The sequence below is a fragment of the Rhincodon typus genome, chromosome 6 (genome assembly GCF_021869965.1).
Source record: "Rhincodon typus isolate 14 chromosome 6, sRhiTyp1.1, whole genome shotgun sequence".
NCBI lineage: Eukaryota > Metazoa > Chordata > Chondrichthyes > Orectolobiformes > Rhincodontidae > Rhincodon > Rhincodon typus.
Window position 1 is genome coordinate 2,170,571 of NC_063337.1, and position 18,373 is coordinate 2,188,943.

Below are 18,373 nucleotides of genomic sequence, written 5' to 3' on the forward strand. Positions count from 1 at the left end.
TTCCAGTAAATGATCATTGGTTTAGGTTCCTGGGACCAACCTGGCATTAGTTAATTAATCCTTTCTGTTGGAGAAATTAATGGGCCTGAAGGTTGATAAATCCCTGGGACCTAATACTCTGCATTCCATAGCATTGAAAGAGATGGAGATAGTGGATATATTGGTGATCATTTTCCAAAATATAATAGATTTTGGAATGATTTGTGCACATTGGAAGGTAGCAAATGGCACACCACTGTTTAAGAATGAACAGAGAGAGAAACTAGAAACTACATCAGTATTAGGGAAAATGCAAGAATCTATTATTTAGGCTATCACAAATGGATGCTTAAATTGTGATGATCTGATTGGGTATGGTTAGCATTGATTTGTGAATGGGAAATCATGTTTGATGAACCTGTTGAAATTGTTTGAAGATATTACTTACAGAATTAAGGGGAGTTAGCAGATGTAATGTACTTGAATTTTCAGAAGACTTAATAAAGTCCTCCACAGGAGGTACGATGCCAAAATTAAAGCACATGGGATACGCAGTAATGTACTGGCCTGGCTTAAGGAGGCCAACAGATAGAAAACAGACAGCTGGCATAAATGGCCATTGTTGCCTTAGCAGGCAACTGTTTAGATGGATTACATTATGGGGAAATATAATGTTATGCACTTTGGCAGGAAAAACAGAGGAGCTGATTATTACTTAAATGGAGAAAGACTGAAGAAAGCTAAAGAATCGAGGGATTTGGGAGTCCTCATCCACGAATCACAAAATGCTAGCATCCAATTTTGGGGGTAATAGGGAAAGTAATTGGAATATTGACCTTTATCTCAAAAAGAATGGAACATAGAAGTAGGGAGGTTTTGCTAAAACTATACAAGGCACAAGCCTGGAATACTGTGAACAGATTTGGTCCCCTTATCTAAAGAAAAATATACTGACATTGGACGTAGTCCAGAGAAGGTTCACTAGACTAATACCCGACATGGAGGAAACTGTCTTATGAGGAGAGGTTGAGTAGAGTGGACCTGTACTTTAGAACATAGAAGAACGAGGGATGACCTGATTGAAACATTCATGATTGTTATGGAACTTGACAGATATGGATAGGCTGTTTCCCCTTGTGGGAGAGTCTAGGACCAGACAGCATAATCTCAGAATTGGTTGCACATTTAATACAGAGATGAGGAGGGGAGTGAATCTGTGGAATTCTTTAACGCAGAGGGCTATTGAGGCTGGGTCATTAAGTATATTCAAGGCTGAGAGAGACAGTTGAGTCATCAGTAAGGGAATCATGGGTTATGGGGAAAAGGCAGATATCTGGAGTTGAGCATTATCAGATCAGCCATGATCTTAATGAACGGTGGAGCTGACTCTATGGGCTGACTGGCCTATTTCTGCTCTTACATCTTATGGTGTTATGGTTTTATGGCAGGAGAGTTCTAGACTCCCAAATGGGGGAACATCATACCTGCATTTATCCTGCCTGTCCCTTTAAGTATTTTGTAAGTTTCAATGAGATCACCCCTCATAAAAGCTCGAGAGACTACAGGCCCAGTTTGCACAATATGTCTTCACAACAGTGCTGCCGCCTGTCTGTTGAAACTCTTATTCAAATAATAGCCATCGGAACTTTTATACTCACTGACAGGAAACATGAAATGATTGGGACGTGATGGCTGATGGCTTGGGGACCCAGGTTCGAATCCTACCATGGCAGATGGTGGAATTCGAAATCAATGAAAATCTGGAATTAAGAGCTCAATGATGACCATGAGAACATTGTTGAATGTTGATAAAAACCCATCTAGTTCACTAATGTCCTTTAGGGAAAGAATTCTGCTGCCCATACCCGGTCTGGCCTATGTGTGACTCCAGGCCCACAGCAATGTGATGGACTCCTAACTGCCCTCTGGGTAATTAGGGATGGGCAATAAATTCTGGCCCAGCCAGTGATGCCCACATCCCATTATCAAACTGAAAAAAAAAGAATTTTCCTAAGTTTAATGGATAATAGGAAATCTAGGGTAGCTTTTTAGGGGGTGTGAAAAGCTAAATCCTTAACTGCAATGTCACCTCAGAAAGGTTTAACATCGTCCTGAAAAGGAGTACTCCCTCAGTGTTGATTGTCCAATATGCAGTGGTGCCTCAGTTCTAAACCTTTAACAGTGCGTCACTCCCTCAGTACTGACCTTCTGACAAAACAGGGCTCTCTCAGTACTGACCCTCTGACAGTGCAGTAATCCTTTTGTGCTGACCCTCTGACAGTGCAGTGCATCTCAGTACAGACCCTCTCTGACAGTACAACAATCCTTCACTACTGCCCCTCCAACAGTGCAGCAGTCCCTCAGTACCTCAGCTGCACTATTCCCTCAGTACTGACCCTCCAACAGGGCACACCCTCAGTTCCAACGGTGCAGAATAGCTCAGTACTGACTCTCTGACAGTTATGTGCTCCTTCAGTAACTCCGTCGACAGTGCAGTTTCCTCCTAACTGACCCTCCAACAGTGCAGAGTCTCTCAACTGCCCTACCGTAAGTCTAGTGATGCCTCAGTACTGAATCTCCAACAGTGCCGAACTCCCTGCCCATCCATCAGTGGAGTAGGGAAGTCATGCTAATGTCAATGCACTAGTGATCCAGAAGCCAGGATTAATTGTCTGGGGAGAGAGGTTTAAATTTCATCATGAAAAAAAAACTGGGATTGACAGGTAATGCTAGTAAAGATGACTATGAAACTTTACCAGTAGTAAAATCCCATCTGGTTCACCAGCAAGAACCTTTATGGGCAGAAAATCTGCTGTTCTTATCAGTCTGGTTGCTGTCAAGGGCAATTAGAGATGGTCAACAAATTATGGCCTTGCCAGTGATGGTCACATTCCATGGAATTAAAATTAGACTGTCCTTCTAACAGTGCAAAACTCCCTTGTTCAGTACTGCACTGTGGACCATTTGCCTCAAATATGTACACACTTCAAAGTGGAACTTAATTCAGGACATCCTTATTGCCATTCAATTTTTTTTGGAAGTTTAACAATTTATGTAAAACACGTGAAACCAAAACCACAACCAGTGGGCGTGGGCTCTTGTGCAGCAGTGATCATGTCCCTGCTTCTAAGTCAGGAGGTCTGGTTTCAAGTCCCATCTTCTTCAAAGGTGTGCGTTAGAAAATATAAAAACAGAGCCATCAATATAAGACAGTCTCTAATAATACCAACTGAAATGTCTTTACTCAGAGTGGTGAGAATGTGGAACTTGTTAACCACAGGAATAGCTGAGGTAAAGAGTAAAGGTACATTCAAGGAAGTAAGCCCGTGAGAGGGAAAGGAACAGAAGGAGTGACAGAAGGATACGGGGGGAAGGCTCATGTGAAGTATCAACACCAGCACGTACACGAACATAAAAGTCTGAGGTCAAATAACACGTTGAATCCAAAATTGGCTCAGCAACTGGAAGCAATATGCAATGGTTAATGGATATTTTTATGACTGGAAGGTAATTTCCAATGGAGTTCTACAGGACTTGAAACTTAATGCCTTGCTTTCCATATCAATGACTTAAATGTATGATGTCATGATTAAGAAGTTTGCTGGTGATAACAAAAATTGTGTGATTGATAGTGCTTTAATTTCTAAGAAATAAACAGCTTGTCTATAGTCGGGGGGTAAGAATTGAAATCTCATGTCTTGGTACTTGCTGTGCATCTGTATGAAGATCCCATTAACTCAAGAGGATAAATGGCTGCAGCAACAAGATGCAGTACCGGAGTAGCAGGCAACAGGATTTTTGTAGATGGTCAGTTTGTTGAGTGCCGGAAAGAGACAAACAGCTAACAGTTCCTCGTCATCCGTTATCTACAACAGAAAGCATATAAGCAAAAAATAAAAGGGACCCATTTGTTATGTGCAGTCTTTCCATGTGTTTTTCCACCTGGCACTGTCCCAGTGATGTCCAAGGCTTAGCTGTGCATGAGGAAAATACCCTGAATCTGGAGTCTACAGGGTTTTCACCTTATGGTCCTCCCCATCCCGACATCTTTCTGGCTCAGTTTAGCAGCTGAATAGGGAAGGGCAACTAAAGCTGCTTCAAAGACTGGAAAGAGTCCGCTTGGCTCATCATTCCTGTGCTGGGTCTTTGAAACAGCTATTCAATTGGGGGAGGTATTGTTGCAGTGTTAATTTCACTGGACTAGTATTCCAGAGTCCCACATTAACTGCTCTCTGAAATGGTCTAGCAATGCCCCTCAGTTCAAAGGCAATTAGGGGATGGGAAACAAATGTTCATTTTACCAGTGACACCTAATCCATGTAATAATAAATAGTGAACTGGCTCTACAGGTTGACCATTTGGTCACTGAAATAATGGTTCCATGGATTCATAAACTGCAACAGTTCAGATACATTTCCTGTCCCATTACAACTGAATTCAAAAACAGAACAAGAGGTTTTGGGGGCAGAACTCACTTTTGTATCTTATTTTATTTTTAGCAGGAAACTACTCTCCTTGCCAATTTGGAGGACTAGGAAGATTGAAATATCTGGCTAAGACCCAACTAAATCAGGTCAATGACATAATAAAACAAACCCCATTATACACAGAGACAACAAGGTGCAGAGCTGGATGAACACAGCAGGCCAAGCAGGATCATAGGAGCAGAAAGGTTGACGTTTTGGGCCTGGACCCTCCATCAGAAAAAAATTCTCCAGCATCTGCAGTTCCTACTATCTCCCATTACACACAGTCTGTATGAGTTATAGGTATCTATATTAATTTTGTTTATTTGCTCATGGGATGTAGGCATCATTGGCTAGGCCAGCATTTACTGCTCATCTCTAACTCTAAATCAAAAGAATTCTTCAGGTGATCGTAACTTCCTTACTTCACCGATTACACCAGCTAGGACCAGAAGACTGGATATGAGCTCTTGAAGGATCATCAGTATGTTGTACTTTAATATATTTTATTACATAGAACAAATACAGGTGCCATATATCAAAAACTCTGTGTGTGTGTGTGTGTGTGTGTGTGTGTGTGTGTGTGTGTGAGTGAGTGAGAGAGAGAGAGACAGAGAGAGAGAGAGAGACTGTTCTCAGGGGTTGGCTGTTGGCACTGTTGTACCTGCTTGTGGCGTTTTTATCTCTTTCAGTTGTCAGTGAAGAAAAAAATCCATAATCCAATGATTGACTGTACATGTTGATCCTTATATCAATGATCCACTAACTCTCCAAGTTGGAAAGTGTCACATTAAACTGAAACAGCTGCAGTGTGAATTACAATAAATCTAGATCTCAAATGTCCAGAATTATTCTGATGCAACTTGGTGGCCCACAATCATCGTTTGTCTGTAGCAACTTACCATGGGTAGAATTAGGGAGTTGACTGTAATTCTTGCCATCAATCCTCATGTATGCAATCAGATAACTGAGGGAAAAACTAAAGGACAAAGGGGAATGAGAGTAACTGAAATGGAATCTAGACATTACCTTATTTTTTGCAAGGCTGAGGTGACTCAGCCCTGAGAATGGAGGGAGAAACTCATTCTTCTGTTTCAGAAAACACATTGGTTTTATTTTGGGAGGCTGTAGCAATTCTTCCAAACTATCTTGCCCCTGAAACAAAGGAAAGAGAGGAGAATAATTTTGATTTTGTTCAAACATCCTAAAAATGAACATTATACACCACTTCAATCATAACTAGTATCACAATAAAAGCAAAATGCCAATGCTGTAAATCTGAAATAAAAGCAAAAAGTGTTGGAAAAATTCAGCATTCTGGTAGAATCTGCGGAGAGAGAAACAGAGTCAATGTTTTGAATCCAATATGACTCTTCTTCAGAGTGACAGCAACTCTCTGATTGGTTCCTGAGCAGATGAAAAGCTTAAGTGCTTACAATACAGGAGGAGAAGCCTCCAGACTGCAGAAAAACAAGGTTGCTTTCTATCTCTCTCTCAACTTGGAGTGAAGTAACCAAAGTCTGGAGGACAGCTGAATATTCTCTCTCACACTTCCTGTAAGTTGTTACCTCTAAACAACAAGACTCACAATTAGTATGCCAATTACCCTGTGTCTTCCGCAAATAATAAAAGCATCTGAAATAAGGAAATCGAAGAACAAAGCTGTCATCAAAATATGTCCCCCAGTAATTTTTTCCTGCACCCATATTTGTTTGTTTGTGTCTGTCTGCATGGGTACATAAGGATTTAAGAAGGGGGTTATAGTTTTATCTAGAACAGTGATGTTGATATTCATATTTTTGTTTTCCTGTAGTTAGAGTTGATTTGTTTGTAACAAATAGTAGTTTCTTGTTAAGTACAGAAACCTAGTTAGTGTTCTCTGTTACGCTGAATCCATCAGACCGGTAAGTTGGGGACTTTGAATACGTCGATTAAATTTTACCTTTTGTGATGATTCCAGGAATAGTGGAACTCAAGTATGAGTGCACTTTCCAAAATGGCTTGTGACACTGTGTACAGTCTTCACCGTTGGAATACAGGAAGGTTGTGATTACACTAGGGAGAGCACAGAGGAGATTTGACACTGTCAGGAATGGAGAATTGTAGCGATGAGGAAAGACTGAGTAAGTTAAGGTTGGTCTCTATGAATGAAAAGAGGCTGAAGGGAGATTGAATTACGACGTGTAAAATTATGAAAGGGTGAAACATAGAGTGAGTAGAAAGAATATGTTTCTACTAAGTGAGAGGGCAATAACAGGGGAGTTGGTCGAAGAATTGGGGAAAATTGTGGAGTAATTTGTTCACTCACAGAGTGGTATGGGTCTGGAGCTCAGAAAGTGGGATGGGATAGAAACTCTCGTTGCATTAAAAGAAAATTTGGAAATGCACCTGAGATGTCATAACCTACAGCGTTATGGAGCATGCCTGAAAGTGGGAATAGGACAGACAGCTCTTTATAAGCCAGTGCAGACACACTGGACAAAATGGCCTCTTGGTGCCAGACATCTACCTGTCTCCAAGGTTTTGGAGTAGATCTGCAGCTCGGGTTGTGGGTGTTGAGGTTGGTTGGCTCGCCGAGCTGGTTTGTTGTTCCGCAGACGTTTCATTACCATGCTTGGTAACATCCTCAGTGCAGCCTCCGATGAAGCGTGTGTGTGTTTTCCCGCCTGGTTTTTAAACTCTGGGGTATATACATATGGAATACATATACATTCCACTACGGAGGAAACCCGGAAGTGAGGCAATCCATCACAACAGACCCCACAGTTCAGTGAGGGAACAGGACGATAGATTTCCAAGTCAGAATGTTGAATGGCTTGGAGGAGGACTTGCAGGTGGTGGTGCCTACATTCATTTTGCTTTGAAAGATTATAATACTGGGCGGAAGATTGTGTAAATTAAACTCCTGAGCAGAGCACACCTCAGAAAACTGCATTCTACAAAGTCCCTGATTCCTGCTGGGAGTTTCTTTTATATTTTTTATATTAGTCCATGGGATGTGGTGGTGAGTTGCTTTCTTGATCTGCTGCAGTCCTTGAGAGTGCCAAAATATGAAGCTACCACAACCATTCTTAAGAAATTTAAACACCCAACAATATGCCCTGCCTCCCACTCAGGATATCTTACCTGCATAGCGGGAAAGGGAATATTTGACTCCGAGTCACTGTGAGTGAAGGTCACTAAAGAAAATGCAGAGAACATGAATAAGCTTTTAAATGCAAAGTTAGACAGAAAGAAACACAGACTCACATTTCACAAACTCATTTTGTCAGAAAGCACTTTATGACTAATCAAGTATCGTTTTCTGAAGTGTCCTCAAAATAACACAGAAATTCGGAAAGACATAGCAAATTCTCACCAATGACAAGCTCACCTTTTAAAAATTTTTTCATGGGATGTGGGCATCCCTTGCTGGACCAGTATTTATTGCACATCCCTTGTTGCCCCTGAGAAGGTGGTGGGTAGCTGCCTTCTGAGATCATCATAGAGATCATAGAATCCCTACAGTGTGGAAACAGGCCCTTCGGCCCAACAAGTGCTCACTGCCCTCAGAGCATCCCACCCAGACCCATCCCCCTATAACCCTAATCTACACATCCCTGAACACTACAGGTAATTTAGCATGGCCAATCTACCTAGCCTGCACACCTTTGAACTGTGGGAGGAAACCGGAGCACCCAAGGAAACTCATGGGGAGAATATGCACACTCCACACAGACAGTCACCCAAGGGTGGAATCAAACCTGGGTCCATGGCTCTGTGAGGCAGCAGGGCTAACCACTGAGCCACCATGCCGCCCTCTTGAACTCTTGCAGTCCAAGTGCTGTAGGTTGACCCACAATGCCCTTAGTGAGGGAATTCCAGGATTTTGACCCAGGAGTTCCTGCACATACATGTGTTCCCATGTATCTGCTGCCCTTGTCCTTTGTGATGGTAGTGGTCCTGGCTTTGGAAGGTGCTGTCTAATTTTGAAGTGCATCTTGTAGATAGTACACACTGATGTTACTGAGCTCATGGTGCAAGAAGTGGGTATTTGTGGATGTGGTGACAATTAAGGGGGTTGATTTGTCCTGGATGATGTCAAGCTTCTTGATTGTTGTTGGAGCTGCAATTGTACAGGAGATGGATGTGATCCTACACAAATACTTCACGTCAGTATTTGCTATGGAAAAAAACATGGAAGCTAGGGAACTCAGCGAAATAAATAGTGTTGTCTTGAAAACAGTCCACATCAGAGATGAGGAGGTGGTGGGCATCTTAAAGCATAAATGTAGATAAACCCCTGGGACCTGATCAAGGGTATCCCAGGTCATTGTGGGAAGCTAGGGAAGAGATTGCTGTGCCCCTAGCGGAGATATTTGTATCGTCGACGCCATGGGTAAGGTGCTGAAAGACTAGAGGGAGCTAATGTTGTGCCATTACTTAAGAAGTCTGCAAGGACATGCCAGGGAACTACAGACTAGTGAGCCTGACATCAGTAATGAGAAAGTTGTTGGAGGGGATTCTGAGAGACAGGATATACATACTTTTTGGAAAAGTAAGGACTGATTAGGGATAGTCAGCATGGTTTTGTGCATGGGAAATTGTGTCCTACAAACTTGATTGAGTTTTTCGAAGAAGTGACCAAGAAGATAAGATGAAGGCAGAGTGGTTAGATATTGTCTTGATTGACTTTAGCAAGGCCTTCGGCAAGGTTCCTCATAGTAGACTGGTTAGTAAGGTTAGATCACATGGGATCCAGGGAAAACTAGCCATATGGTACAAATTGGCTTGACCATAGCAGACAAAGGATGGTGGCAGAGGATTGTTGTTCAGACTGGAGGCCTGCGAACAGTGATGTGCTGCAAGGATCAGTGCCACTGTTTTTCATCATTTATATAAATGATTTGGATTAGAATATAGGAAGAATGGTGAGTAAGTTTGCGGATGACACCTAAATAGGTGGTATAGTGACAGTGAAGAAGGTTACCTAAGAGTACACTGGGATCTTGACCAACTGGGTCAGTGGGCCGAGGAGAGGCAGAAGGAGTTTAAGTTAGATAACTGCCAAGTGTTGATTTTGGTGAGACAAACCAGGGCAAGGACTTACACTGTTAATTGTAGGGCCCTGGGGTCCATGTACATAGTTCCTTGAAAGTGGCATCACAAGTAGACAGGGTGGTGAAGAAGGCATGCTTGCCTTCATCGGTAACAGCATTGAGTGCGGGAGTTGGGACATATGTTATGCCTGTACAAGACACTGGTAAGACCACATTTGGAGTACTGCGTACAATTCTGGTCATCCTATTATGGGAAGGATGTTATTAACTGAAAAGGGTGCAAAAAAGATTTACAAGGATGTTACCAAAACTGGAGGGTTTTTGTGCTGACCCTCAGACAGCTCCACACTGCCTCAGTACTGACCTACCATCAGTGCAGCATTCCCTCAGTACGGACCTACCATCGGTGCAGCATTCCCTCAGTACTGACCCACCATCAGTGCAGCATTTCCTCAGTACTAACCCATCATCAGCGCGGCATTGCCTCAGCACTGACCCTCTGACAGTGTAGCAGTCCCTCAGTTGTGACCCTCTGATAGTGTAGCACTCCCTGAGTACCAATCCTCTGACAGAACAGCACTCTGTCAGTATTAACACTATGACAGTGTAGCACCTCCTCAGTGCTGACCCTCAGACAACTCCACACTCCGTCAGTACTGACTTTCAGACTGCACCAACTGTCTCAGCACTGACCCTCAAACAACACCAGCTCTCTTAGTACTGGCCCTCCGACAATGCAGCAGTCCCTCAGTACTGACCCTCTGACAGTGCGGCACTCTCTCAGTACTGATACTGTGACAGTGCAGCACTCCCTCAGTTTTGATTGTATGCTCTCTCATACTTTTGTATTTGTAATTGAAGAAAATGGTAGAATAAGGGATTGTGCTGGCTGGAAGTCCTTTTGTCATAGGAAGAAAGGAGGATGGAAGGCAGAGGACCAGGATCTAAAATACTTTGCAATTTGATGCTTCAGTGGTAATGCGAGGGCTTTATAAATGGACACTATGGTATTGAACTCAACATGCAGAATCTTGTGTAGGTGCCACAACCAAAATCCCCCATGCCCTCTTTTCAGAAGGCCTGCTAAATCATTTTCCCCTCAAACACTTGACAGGCCACTGAAGGCCTTTACTGGTATTAAAAACCCTAGGGAAAGACACCCTACTTACCAAGAGCAACCAGTCCAGCGGCTTTGTTGAATGGCTTTGTCACTGGGCAGCTACTGACTACAGACAGTATGGCATCCACCAGAGATATAGGATCATCACTGGATCCCAGGCCACATGAATAATAGCTTGTAGGATTGGGGGTGCTTTTGAGGGGTTGGATTCATTGGAGGACTAAGGTTGGTTTTGCAGCAAACACAGGGGGATGACACTCAGCACAGAAGCTGCAGTCTGTCGCCAAAAAACCTTCCTGCTACTGGATCCCGCAATTAGGCACTGAGTGCTGTTGAATGATGGGTAACCCTCCTAAACCTCAGAAACCTGAAAGCAACCCCAAACTTGTTTGGGTGCCCCCTCCATGCATGGCGAGTCTCCAGCCTGCTGCTCTATTCATACCAGTGAAATTGAGATGCTTTTGCTGGGGGTGGAAGTGGTAGTGACAGTCCATAAATCCTCCCACCACTGACTTAATCTATTTGGATGCCGGGAGCCAGTGGACACTCAATGCCATACTTCTGCTTGATTAAATACCCCCCACTTTTCTACACGGCCATCTAACCCACAATGGGACGTTGGACCAGTGTTTAATGCTCTGGGACATGTCAAATTCATTCTTCAGAGGTAGCTTTTACACGTTGTTATTCATTGCCTGTCCCTGTATGGCAAAAGTGCAGTTCGATCATGAGCTCAGCTGCATGTATAGGACAAGCTGTCAGAGGAAGTGGTGGAGGTGAGCACAATTATGTCATTTAAAAGGCATCTGGATGGGTACATGAATAGGTAGGGTTTAGAGGGATATGAGCCAAATGCCGGCAAATGGAGTAGGTCAGATTGGGATGTCTGATTGGCATGGACAAGTTGGACCGAGGGTGTGTTTCCTTGCTATATAACTGTACGACTCTGACAATCAAACGAAGGACTAATACATGTCCAAGTCATCATGGTGAGTTACCTGAAAGGTCTTGGTAGTAGCTGTGCTCTCATGCACCAGCTGCTCTTGTTTGCCAAGGAGGTGGTGGGCACAGATTCATGATTTCCATCAGAGCAGCCTTGGTGAGTTGCTGCAATGCATTCTGTGGTTTGTACACATTGCAGTAATGTTGCAGCCAGGGGCGGATAGGATCTGAATCAAATGAACTTTGTCCTAAATGGTGTAAAAACATCTGGAGTGTTGCTGTAGGATTTTGGACAACCCTGACTCTTGTCCCTTATCTAGTGTTATAAAGTGCAGACAGTGGACTTTGGGTAAGGGCAAGTGGACTGGCCTCCCACTGTCAAATCATCTCTGACAATCCTTCTCTTCCAGGCTCACTCTGCTATCAGAAGGCAGCCATCATCTGTGGTCATATATTTAGGGAAAGGGATGAAAAACAAATTGTAAAATAAACCCACCATCAGTAACATTATTTTCCCACTCTTCCATCTTCTTTCCTATCTCTTCCACTGTTTTCTCCTTTGTTTCAGTCATTTTTAGCTTTTCTCTGCTGGCTTCAACATCAGTTTGAAACTCAATAGTCTCCATTTCCTCCCCTTTTGGACATTGAATGGGCTGTTTGAATTGGTTGACAATGGACCGGCAAAGTGGATCATCTTCAGTCCTCTCCAGCAGCGACAGTGCCATCTGCTGCAGGTAGGGAACCCCAGTGAAGTTGTTCTTGTCGAGGTTTAAGTACTTTAAGCTATATAACATTGAAAAAGAAAACACTGGTAAGGTACAATATTGCAGGTGGATTAAAGGGTGAGCTTTGCGGTGGGGTTGGTGGGGCAGGAGGGGTGGTGTGGGAGGGGCAGGTGACAATTTTATTGAGAAACCAAAAGTGAAATGTTCAGCCCTACACTGAAGGTCAGGTAATTCAATGACAAGAAATGATGATGCATAATGAGGATTGGTGCCTTGGAACAGAGAGACCTCCATTTCTCTTTTCTCAACTAGTTACTCACCTCCTGCTTGTGAAGATGTACAAGGCTAGGAGAATGGGGATCTTTTGGAACTGCCCATTGGAGTGGTGAAGAAAGGATTTGGTTTGACTAATCTCTCTGTGATCCTCTCTCTTTGAAATACAGGATTTACTGGATGACAAAAAAGTCTACTTCTCTTTCTGCAATCAAGCAGTCACTTGATACAATGATAAAAGGAGTTGCTGACTAACTACAGAGATCAATGTCTTATTAATGAGTCTACAACAGATCCAGATATGAGGTGAGGAAAATTCCAAGAAAGGAGTGCTTTGTGAACCATTGGTCTAACGTCACCTGTTTATTTCAAGCAGAGTACACTCACTACACCTCAACTTACTCATAGGCCATGTAACAAAATGTTATTTTCTGAATTACGTATGTATAATTTTAATTTGAACAATACATCACTCACTCACTGAAATATTGCTTTCTACAGATTATTCTCAGGCTCAGGTCCTATCCTTCGGTTCTGGAGAAAATAAAACAGTCTACATTATCTAGTTTTTCCTCACACAAACCACATTGGATTTAGTTTTCTGATCTCGTTTCAAAATTGACCCATTCATACTTCTTAAGAACAGGGAGCAGCAATTAAAAGTAACACCCACAACTACCCATCACCACCCTCACTTCCGCAACTCCTATCCTACATATGTTTTGATAGACTAATCCTATACATTAACCTTCACACTACATCCCTGTTGACTCTCCAGGAACATACTTCCTTCTCATTCACCTGATGAATAATGCATTTTCCTATGAACAAGATATGTAAATAATTGATGATTATGCTTTCTAAGTTAAACATGATAGCACACAGGAGAAAAGATGGTTTATTCTTAAAAACGATCATGTCCCTTGACAAATCTAATTGAAAGTTTGATGTTGTAATAGAGAAGGCTGATGAAGGGAAAGCAGTGGATTTTGACTCAATGGATTTTAAGAAAACTTCTGACAAAGTAACACAAAAAGACTTGTGAACAAAATTGGGGTTTAAGGAATAGGAAGATAAAAAAGAGATAAAGGACAGAAATCAGCAAGTCATGGTGAACAGTTGTTTTAAAGTTTGCAGGACAGTGGCATTCCCAAGAATTATGCAAGGACTGCCGTGTTTTTATATACATTGTGATAAAGGTGTGTGTTATTAACATCTGGGAATTTAGATTTTAAAGTAAAGGTGAAATAGATGTGTAGTGATAGTGCTGCAAAGGTAATGTTTTTAAGGAGGTCAGAAAGTTATTTGGAACAGTGAACTAAAGATATCATTTTCATCTAGATGTTAAGTGCCTAGCAGGATAATTCTAGTGCTATCTGATAAAATGTTCAGTGCTTGTTCAGTTCCAGAGCTAATGCATGGAAATGAGGGACAGGGACAGCATTGACCATAAGTGATCATAGTATAATTTTAGGCTGGTGTAACAAACATAGACAGAGGGTTCAGTTAAGTATAGTTACTGAGAGGATGTTTAGGAAGGTAACTTATTCACAAAACTTGTCCTCAAAGGATTCAGAAAGAAACCAATCATGAGATCTTACTGTTGTGTATTTACGTAAGTATATTAAACTATCACATGATGTCATTATGACATCATCAGCCATTTTGGTAGGAAAGATGTTGGTCAGGCTTGCTGCCTTATCTAGTGAACATCTCCTTAATAAAGCTCTTGTCACTGTTAACCACTGCAGCTTCCTATCCTTCCTGAAACATAACATTTATCTTGTGTGGTTGAAGTAGACAAAGCTAGTTGCATAAAGGTGCATGGTTTCCACAAGTTAGTGAACCTGCAGAAATTTAATGTGCACAACGAAGGGCTCAAGCTCTGAAACAAAATGAGGTGGCACCTCCCAGATTCAATCTCTGGGAGCCCTGATGGAATGATGTGGCTTCCTAGTAGCAGGAAATCCCCCACGTCCTGCTAAGGCCTTCAGCTCCACAAGATCACAGAACAGTCTGGTGTAGAAAATAGTAACTTTATGATTTCTCTGCATAAGAAAACAAAAGGGTGCAGGGTGAAGATCACGGCAGCTACTGAGCAATCAGAGGCTGGAAGTACCACCGGGCATGTTGGCTACTACTGGGACTGCAGTTGGGCCAATGGAAGCTCCAGAGAAAGTTAAATTGGGATGGGGTTGCAGGGAGATGGACACTGGGAGGGTGGGGATTGTAGGGTCACCCTTTTCTGATGCTGGTTCCCTTGATTGGGCACATGGTACCTAAGTGCAAGAGATCTCCTCACCATCTTCATCATGGACAGTTGCTGTACATTTTGCCTGGGTGGCAAGAAGTTTAGTGGCAGTGGGATGAGACCCTTAGATGGCGTCCTTTAGGAAACCACTCCTGTCTGGGTAGGATAGCTGCCTTTGAGACTCCCCTCCCCTCCTGATTTCATCAGATGTAGATGGAAAGACAGGAAGATTTTCATTCTGCAGCCTCCCACCCAATTACATCAGTCACCCTCCCCTGAGCCATTTGGCTCCTGAACCTGCCTCTGGAGGCAAAGGGCATTAAATTCCAGCCTGATAAAATTGAAATGCTATAATCTCTCAACATGGTATTTATCTGTCATCCGTCTGTGAATAAAGCCTGCTAACTACACTCTACCAGCAAGGTCTGGAAGCATAATATTCTGCAAGACAGAAGGAAGGAGTTTGATTGCTGATGCAATGATTAACCTTACCTGTGAATATTGGCCAGACTCGAAAACACACAGGGGTCAGATAAGCTGTTATCGTCCAACATCAGAACCTCAAGTGCAGAAAACCTCGGCAAAGGGTTCTCAAGCCTGCATACATGCGCGCATACACACACACACACAAAGTGATAAGAAATAGTCAGTGAACTTTGTATACATCAAACCAGACTGATGATCTTCAATATTTTTCCTTATTTAATCTACTAAAACCTTCCATAATCTGAACACCACCATTAAAAGACACACCACACACCCCATTTTTACCCCTTAACCTTTCTCTGCACACATACCGATCCAAGGCATCATAGGGTATTGTTAGATCTGGGGGAAATGAGTCCAGATTATTGCCAGTCAGGTGGAGAATTTTGAGTTGAGGAATGATCCCCAGTGTCAGAATGTCCGTGTTAGACAGTTTGTTATAGGACAGATTCAGCACCTGAAACATATGAACACAAATTTACAGTTACAAGGAGAAGAAGAGACAATCCTTATTGTGTTACAATTGTGAAATGTACAAGATTGTGATGTTTTTGGACTATATCTTTGGTTTCTAAGCGTTTGGATCTCTATCTTTAAATTTATGGTAAATGAAAGGGGTTATGTAACGTATTGGAGTCTGTCTGAGTAAAGTCTAGGCAGTTTGATTGTTGGGGTGAAAGGAGGACCAGGTTTCACTGTAAAGGAGGTGTCACATATTTACATTTGGAGACAATGACAGCTATTTCTAGGTCAACATCCAGTAGATCCAAAGTCTCCTAGAGTACCAGAAAGGTGTTATAAGTCACAAGCTGTAAATAGTCATGCTTAAATTATCCCTTTACTTTGAAGATGAAAGGAAGTTAAGATCAAAGGTAGCTGATCAGCATTTCTATTAAAGTACAAGACTAACATGTTTCCTGTTGCCATGGAGAAGAGGATGGGGATGCCATTTTGACATCAGGTTGCAGATTTCCCTAGAAACATAGAAACAGAGGAAAAGAGACTGTAAGATTTATAGAGTCATAGAGTAATACAGCATGGAAACAGGTCCTTCGGCCCAAACTGGGCCATGCTGACCATGGTGCCTACTCAGCTAGTTCCAACTGCCCACATTTGGTCCACATCCCCCTAAACTCTTCTCATTCATGTACCTATCCAAATGTTTTTTTTAAAATGTTGCTACTGTACTTGCCTCATCCACGTTCTCTGGCAGCCTATTCCGTAAACACACCACTCTCTGCATTGTCCCTCAGGTCCTTCTTAAATCTTTCCCCCCTCACCTTAAACCTATACCCTCTAGTTTTCAATTCCCCATCCCTGGGAAAAAGACTATATGCATTCATCCTATCTATGCCCCTCATGATTTTATACACCTCAGTAAGGTCACCCCTCAATCTCCTACATTTGAAAAATAAAGTCCTATCCTGGCCAACCTCTCCCTATAACTCAGGCTTACTAGTCCTGGCAATATCCTCATAAATCTTCTTTGCACAATTGCCATTTTAACTATAGCTTTTCTATAATACGGTGACCAAAAGTGGGTCATCCCTTGAGCCAATACCTGGAGCTCAACTTTCCCTTAGAACTATATACTACTTTAACATAATGTCCTAACTCCTATTCCTCAACCAGTGCCAGCCTGCCAAATGCCTTCTTCACCACCCTGTCTACCTGTGACGTCACTTTCAATTAACTATGTATTTGTACTCCTAGATGCCTCTGTTCCACAACACTCCTCAGGACCTTACCATTTACTGTATAAGTCCTATCTTGGTTTGACTTTCCAAAGTGCAACACCTCACACATATCTGTTTGAATTGAATTTGCCAATCTCAGCCCACTTCCCCATCTGATCAAGATCCCTCTGTAATTTTTGATAACCTTCCTCGCTATCAACTATACCTCCTAACTTTGTATCATTCACAAACTGAATAATCATGACTTGTACATTCACTTTCAGATCATTGATGTAACTAATAAATAACCAAGGTCCCAGCACCGACCCTTGTGGCACACCACTAGTCACAGGCCTCCAGACCGAGAAACAACCTTCAACTATCAGCCTCTGCTTCCTACCATCAAGCAAGTTTTAAATCCAATTAGCTACCTCTCCCTGGATCCCATGTGACCTAACCTTCATGACTAGCCTGCTGTGTGGGCCCTTGTAAAAGACCCTACTAAAGTCCATATAGACAACATCCACTGCCCTAGCTTCATCTATCTTCTTGGTTACCTGTTCGAAAAACTCTAAAAGATTTGTCAGCCATGACTTCCCATGCACAAATCCATGCTGACTATCCCTAATCGGACCTTGATTATCCAAATGTTGGTTGATCCTGTCCCTCAGTATCCTGTTCAATAATTCGCTTACCACTGACGTCAGGCTCACTGGCCTGTAGTTTCCTGGCTTATCTTTGCTACCTTTCTTAAACAATAGAACAACATTAGCCACCTTCCAGTCTTCCGGAACTTCACCAGTGGCTAAAGATGAAACAAAAATCTCTGCAAGGATGCCTGCAATTTCTTCCCTAGCCCCACAATTTGTGAGGATGGACTTGATCAGGCCCAGGGGATTTATCCACCTTAATGCAATCTAAGGCTGCAAACACCTCCTCTCTGGTAATATGTGTGTGGTCCAAACCATCCCCACTTACTTCCCTTATTTCCTCAGCATCCATGATTCTCTCCTCAGTAAAGACTGAGGAGAAATATTCATTAAAAATCTCCCCCATCTCCTGTGGCTCCACACCATGCTGATCTTTAAAGGGACCTAGCCACCCTTTTACTCTAGCTTTTAGCACTAAGCTACAGAAATCAATTTACAATATAATCCTCACATGAAAGATCTTTCTAAGCTGAATGAAACTGAATTATTTGCTACAAAAACTGTAACTATGGAGAATGTGATGTGTGATAAGTAAAACGTTTCTAGATTTTATAGTATAAGCTGTCTACAAGTGATAATGGTGTTTAGTCAATAGTGTTCTTTAGTCATTCGATAAAATAATATTTTTTCAAAACATGAAATCCTGATGGGTCATCCCTTGAGCCAATACCTGGAAGCTCAACTTTCCCTTAGAACCATAGAAATG

General features: G+C 42.3%; 1 protein-coding gene across 2 annotated transcripts in view; it reads right to left on the bottom strand.

Annotated features, from left to right (window-relative positions):
- The window catches only part of xrra1 (X-ray radiation resistance associated 1), a 138,721-nt gene that overhangs the window by 22,538 nt on the left and 97,810 nt on the right, over window positions 1-18,373 (bottom strand). For both annotated transcript variants that reach the window (XM_048597640.1, XM_048597641.1), the window contains 6 exons: window positions 15,593-15,738; window positions 15,288-15,392; window positions 12,043-12,329; window positions 7,572-7,624; window positions 5,475-5,600; window positions 3,755-3,845 (listed from right to left, as the gene is read on the bottom strand). In XM_048597640.1, coding sequence (XP_048453597.1) covers window positions 3,755-3,845; window positions 5,475-5,600; window positions 7,572-7,624; window positions 12,043-12,329; window positions 15,288-15,392; window positions 15,593-15,738 — 808 coding nt within the window. The remainder of the gene's footprint in view (window positions 1-3,754; window positions 3,846-5,474; window positions 5,601-7,571; window positions 7,625-12,042; window positions 12,330-15,287; window positions 15,393-15,592; window positions 15,739-18,373) is intronic.